Below are 6,170 nucleotides of genomic sequence, written 5' to 3'. Positions count from 1 at the left end.
GAGAGAGAAACATTGATCAGCTGCCTCCTGCACACCCTCTACTGAGGATCGAACCCGAAACCCAGGGATGTGCCTTTGACTGGAATTGAACCTGGGACCCTTCAGTCCACAGGCCAACGCTCTATCCACTGAGCCAAACCAGCTAGGGCCAGGTTATATTATTTTATCAGGAACTGGAGTTTTGGATTTTTTGGCAGTAAGAATTAGTGTTAAACTTTTTATTAAAGTATCTATATTAAAAGAATCCTTGTTTTACTCTTATACTTTACTCAATTTTGGAACAAACTACATTTTTTTATCTTTTTGAAAAAGCCCATAAAGACCTGTAAAATCAAAGATGCTCTCCTCTGAAGATTATAAAAATATTCTAGATTAAACAAATAAAGAAATCAGTAAAAATTCGTATATTTAAACTATAAATCCAAAAATTCACCTTTATCATCAAATATTGGCAAACTATATATAATATACAAACTAGGATTGAAACACTCATAGCTACCTACCATACATCTTGAGGAAGATTTAAAGTTATGCTGCCTTTGATTTCATCCTGAAAACACATATATCCTAAGGTAGCTAATGTTACATACAAAGTTGTAACAATTAGCATGCCAATGTTCAATGCTTGGGGGAAGCGTTTTGATTCTCTCATTTGATTTTCAAGTGGAAGGACCTAAGAAGAGAGTGCAAATAATACAAATCATTTAAAGCCATCTAGTTTCTTGTCATATATATACAAATTAATCTTTCTGTAGTTTATCTGAAAATCTTTTTCCTTTAGAACACTTATAAATGTTGAAGTATTTTATCACTACAGATTTTTAAACTCTTTAAAAAATTTAAAATCAGTTCTTAGTGGACAAACCTGTTTGTTTAAAAAAATAATAATTTCAACACTTTTTCTTATTAACATTTTACACAACCAAAGTACATTTGTTAACAATTAAGAACCAGCACTGGTGCATTTCACTGGATTCTCCACATGTCCTTTTCCTGGTCCAGTGTCCATCCCGCCAAGGACACCCACTGCATTTTGTCACCAAGCCTCCTTGCTCTCCTTGGGTCTGTGAGAGTTCCTCAGTCTTTCCTTATTCTTCATTATCTTGATAGTTCTGAGGAATATCAGCTAGGTATTTAGTCTGATGTTTGACTAGACTGGGATTTTAGTTTTAGAAAAGGTTACCATAGGGGTGAAGTGCCCTTCTCATCACACTTGTAATCAACATGAGTTATCACTGGTGAAGTTAATTTTGATCACTTGGTTAAGGCAGTGCTGGCCAGGTTTCTCTGCTTGTAAACGTCTTTTCTTCCCCCCTCATCCTACTCTGTTCCTTGGAAGCAAGTCACTCAAGGCAGCCAGCCCACACTCCAGGGACTAGGGGGGGATTAAGCTACACCTCCTGCAGAGGGAGCAGTTACATAAATTATTTGGAAATCCCCCTTATTTGATTAAATTATTAAATTATTTAATTTACAATAGTATGGATTCATGTATTTATTTACACTTTGAGTATGAATACAAAACACTGTTATTTATTTTGTTACTTATATTGTTCCAGCTTTGGTCATTGTAAATTCTATCAGGTTGGTTTCTGTGTCCTGTTGACCTGCCTCCATTCTTTTGTTTTTTTTGAGCACTTCCATATTTCCTGGCACTACAAGATGCTCCAGACTCATCTTGAATTTCCTTGCTTCAACCCCAGAATCAGCCATTTCTCCACAGAGCGTTGGTTCTTTTGTTGAGAATGGTATCTAGAAATCAGGATCTGGGTGCTCGGTGTGCTTATTACTACTGGGGTATCACTGCTTATGGGGCCTCTCAGCAGACAGTGCTAGAAAACATACGTATAGTAACCCATGTATACACATGTCTATAATTGCTTCTATATTTTTCCATCTGTATCTACTGTCTGTTAATTTAGTGAGATGAATAAGTAGTTTTTATTATGTAAAAAAGTAAAGGAAAAGAAAAAAGGCTAATTAAAATGTTAAGTTTTTAGGCAAATCTTCAGAGACTTTGGTCATATAATTTGACCATACTGTAAAGACACTAAGTAACAATAATAGTAATTATTTACTGAGAGCTTACAGTGTACCACACATTTTTCTAAAGGCTTTGCATGTAGCATCTCACATTATCCTCACAATAACCCTGTGCCATAATAACTCTAATATTCCACTTTTCAGATCCATATGGAAATATTAACTGGTTAACAGAAGAGAGGACAGGGAACAACTTGGGTGTTCTCGACATAATTCAGGCCTGAAATAAGGGGCTACCATCAAGAATAGTGCCGGTGAAGCTAGAAAAGGGGGAGGGGAAGAATTAGCATTTAGGAAGCCTCCCTCTGTGTCAAGTCTCACTGAATAGATTTGGGGAAACATGGAAGAAGAATCAACATGCCTTAATTACTGACTGGAATGAGGAAACCAGTAACAGAGTGAAAAGAATTATTCCAATGTTTCAAGCTTCAGCTATTGAAAGTAAAATGAGAGAAATAGGGAAGTGAAAAAAGTAAAGCTTAAGAAAGTATATGTCAAAATCTGGAGTTGTTGAATTTGAGATGTCAGAAAAAAAAACAAAAAACACTTAACTGTAAATATCCAACAGTTAACAAAAGCTTAGTAGGTAAAGACAGACATGAAAATCTGAATGAGACTGCCTGTAACAGTGGTAAGTGGAGCTGCAAGAACTTGTGAGAATTCTCTATAGGAGAATTCAGAAAGCAGAAACCCAAGTGAAATGGTGTAAAATTGTCTTTTACATCTATTTTGTCTGTGGTTCATATTAACAGGTGTTTGTAAGTAGTTTTGCTCCCATAAGAAACCATAAGACTATGAAACATAAGCTACGGAGTAGAGAGCGATAGTCTATTTTCCACAAATCTACACATTCTAGGCTTTTAAAAAACTGGAAGAATCTTGAAAGGAAATATTTAAAGTCTTGAAATCCTCAGGATGCCTGTATCTCTTGGAATTACCCTTATAATGACATTATTTTTCAAAACAAACATAATATGCACAAATCTATGCATATTAGATTTGACAATTTGACTCTTCTTATGAAAGAGTAACACTATAAGAATTTCAATTCACTTCAAGTCATCTAGTCTATACAATATGATGTTTGGGATTTGAATATAATCCAGGCTTGGTAGAGTAAATGGAATATAGATAAAACAAAACTGGCCATGAGTTAATGGTTTTTTAAACTAGGTTATGCTTACATAAAAATTCATCATACTATTCTCTAAATTTTGTATATGTTTGAAATTTTCCATAATAAAATTTTAAAAATCATCTAATATAATGTCCTCATGTTACAGATTAAGATAAAGAGAATTAGAATTTAAGTGATATGTCTAAGAAATGCAAATCATATTCTAGAAATAAATAGAAATATTAAAAACATACATTTTAAATGCAGACTACATAAATCTTTGAGTTGATTTAATATTATAAAAAATAATAAAGACTGAATCCTTACCACTCCTATGCCTTCAAAAGCAAATACAGCAGTACCAAAAAAAAGTGGGTATTTTTTCCAACCAGCCACTATTGGAAGGTTGTGGGGATCTGGCATATTCTGGAGAAAGAAAGAAAAAAATAAGGCACGTTACATCTGTACTTACTTTAAAGAATTTTAAATGGAAGAGCAAAATCACACACTTGCCAGCTTTACAGCAGCAGGTACAGGGTGGGGCAAAAGTAGGTTTACAGTTTGAGTACCCAAAACAGATATTATTATTGTATTATTATTTAATTATTGTGTTATTTCCATATGAACAAATGTAAACCTACTTTTGCCCTATCCCATATGCATTACAAAAATGAATAATTCTTTCAATAAGCACTTTAAGCATCCTCTGTTAAATGTAGCCAAGCTGTTAGGATTCCACTGCCAAAGCAGTTGTTTTCCTCATGCCCACACATTCCATCTGAGCTAAATGCTCCTTATTACCTGTTTCCATCTGCAAATCCCAGGCTGTTCACACTGGGTATGGCTCCTACCACAACAGGAAACATATAAGCATACTCAGGGACTGAGAGCCATTTAATCAGTTATCAACTACTATGGATGGTCAACAAAATTCCTTCTCTATTTTCATGGCTCAGTCTCTAAGATACCTGGCTCCAGACTCTGACTTTCTACCTCATCATGCTGTGCTGCTCCCTAGCCCAGGTCCCCCGTTTTCAGTGTGTTAGTCTCTGACCTGAGAGCTGACATGAAGCTTATTACTTGTGCATATACCTTGACTCGGGCTGCGATTACCTGGTCCTGACTCATAGCCTTGTTCCGACTCTCACTATCTGAAAACTTACAAACTGCACATCTTGTTCAAGATCTCTGGCTCCACAATGGCCACTTCTTCCAGCAACCCCAAGTCTCCTAGTCCCTACTCTCCTAGTCCCAACCGTGTTCTCTGCCTTATCTGATTGCAAGGGGAATTCAAGGCCAGGGAAAGAGGATGAAAGAGGATAAGAAATTGAAGTGTGAAAGCACACAGATAATTTGGGAAATAGAGAGGTCTAGAACATTTGAAACTTAGGTAGAATTGTGTGATTAATGGTGATACATGACTAAAAATATAAGCTAGAGTCAGAATAAAAAGGGTATTAAAGTGTCTGTATCATCTGATAACATTAAACTGTTATTCAATGCTCACAATGCCCCTTCTATTTAAGGAACTTCCTTTTCTGCTCCACTAACTCTTCCTCGTTCAGCTAAGGATCATGAACTCCAGGAAGTCTTAAGATATTCCTGCCTGTCCCCTTCCATTTGTACATGCTATAAAAAAGAGCCTACAGGTTTTGGAATTTGGGGAGCGGGGGGAGGGTGAAATATCTATCCATCATAAGAGAATCTGTAATCAATGCTATTGGGAGATTTCAGAATAACTGCTTTGGCAGCAATACGCAAGATGGATTGGGTCAGGAAAGAAAGCAAGCAAAGAGTCTCCACCTTTCTTGAGTCCTTGGCCCGTCTGAGAGATGAAAGCTGTATAGGTGCCCAGGAGAAAGCACACACATACAGCGAGAAACTCATTAAATCTTACAAATAATTTCAAGGGATTTGCAGAATCCCTTGAATACATTCTTTTAAGGAAAGTGGGTTAAGAATCCCCAGATTATGAACAATGGAATCAGTTGAGGTTAACTGCACAGTTCCAATAAAGAGGTTACAGACTAATGCAGTGTCAGTGGACTGAAGTGGTAGTAGCAAATAAAGGCTCAGAAGTGAAAGAAAACTATAAAATTACATCTATACCCCCATCTCTTGTGATTGATTCAAATCTTAAAGGAATAAACAAAACACTAACAAGTTTTTAGGCAGTGTACCAAGGTGTGACCCTAAATCGCACAACTCTAATAGGTGAGTATTACTACCTTTGGAAGCCATACCATAAAGCCCAGAAGCACAGTTACCAAGCTTCAATACCAGATCTAACTACGAAGCCTGTAATTTAAACCTCTAGGTCACACATGGGTGCAATCAGCAGTATCCTCTAAAACAGTGGTTTCTTTTGTGTGGGTCGCCATCCCTTTGGGGGTCAAACGACCCTTTCACAGGGGTTGCCTAAGACCATAGGAAAACACCTATCTACAGTAATAAAAGACAAACATGCAAATTGACCATACCTCTGCTATGCCTTAAGCCATGCCCACCAGCCAATCAGAGCGACTATATGCAAATTAACCCAACCAAGATGGCGGCCAGCAGCCATAGAGCTGGAGCAAGCAGGAGGCTTGGTTGCCCCTGTGATGGAGGAAGCCAAGTTTCCCGCCTGCCGTGGCTGGCTCTAAGCCCCACTCAAGGCAACAAAGTTTCAATTATAGAAGGTAAATAAACTCCAGATACCTGCTTTCGGCCGGCCGTGGCCACGGAGCTGGAGCAAGCAGGAGGCTTGTTTGCCCCTGGCAATGGAGGAAGCCAAGCTTCCCGACCCACCCTGGCCAGCTCTGAGCTCCACTGAAGGCTACAAAGTTTCAATTATAGAAGGTAAATAAACTCCAGATACCTGCTTTCGGCCGGCCATGGCCACGGAGCTGGAGCAAGCAGGAGGCTTGTTTGCCCCTGGCAATGGAGGAAGCCAAGCTTCCCGACCCACCCTGGCCAGCTCTGAGCTCCACTGAAGGCTACAAAGTTTCAATTATAGAAGGTAAATAAA

At 38.0% G+C, this 6,170-nt stretch overlaps 1 protein-coding gene across 1 annotated transcript in view; it reads right to left on the bottom strand.

Annotated features, from left to right (window-relative positions):
• The window catches only part of SLC36A4 (solute carrier family 36 (proton/amino acid symporter), member 4), a 48,439-nt gene that overhangs the window by 26,811 nt on the left and 15,458 nt on the right, over positions 1-6,170 (bottom strand). Inside the window, exons 7-8 of the mRNA XM_014542416.1 lie at positions 3,488-3,586; positions 504-673 (exon numbers count right to left, since the gene is read on the bottom strand). Coding sequence (XP_014397902.1) covers positions 504-673; positions 3,488-3,586 — 269 coding nt within the window. The remainder of the gene's footprint in view (positions 1-503; positions 674-3,487; positions 3,587-6,170) is intronic.

The sequence above is a fragment of the Myotis brandtii genome, unplaced genomic scaffold (genome assembly GCF_000412655.1).
Source record: "Myotis brandtii unplaced genomic scaffold, ASM41265v1 scaffold302, whole genome shotgun sequence".
Lineage (NCBI taxonomy): Eukaryota > Metazoa > Chordata > Mammalia > Chiroptera > Vespertilionidae > Myotis > Myotis brandtii.
The sequence above is the reverse complement of the archived record's forward strand: the minus strand, read 5'-3'. Positions and strand labels throughout refer to the sequence as shown.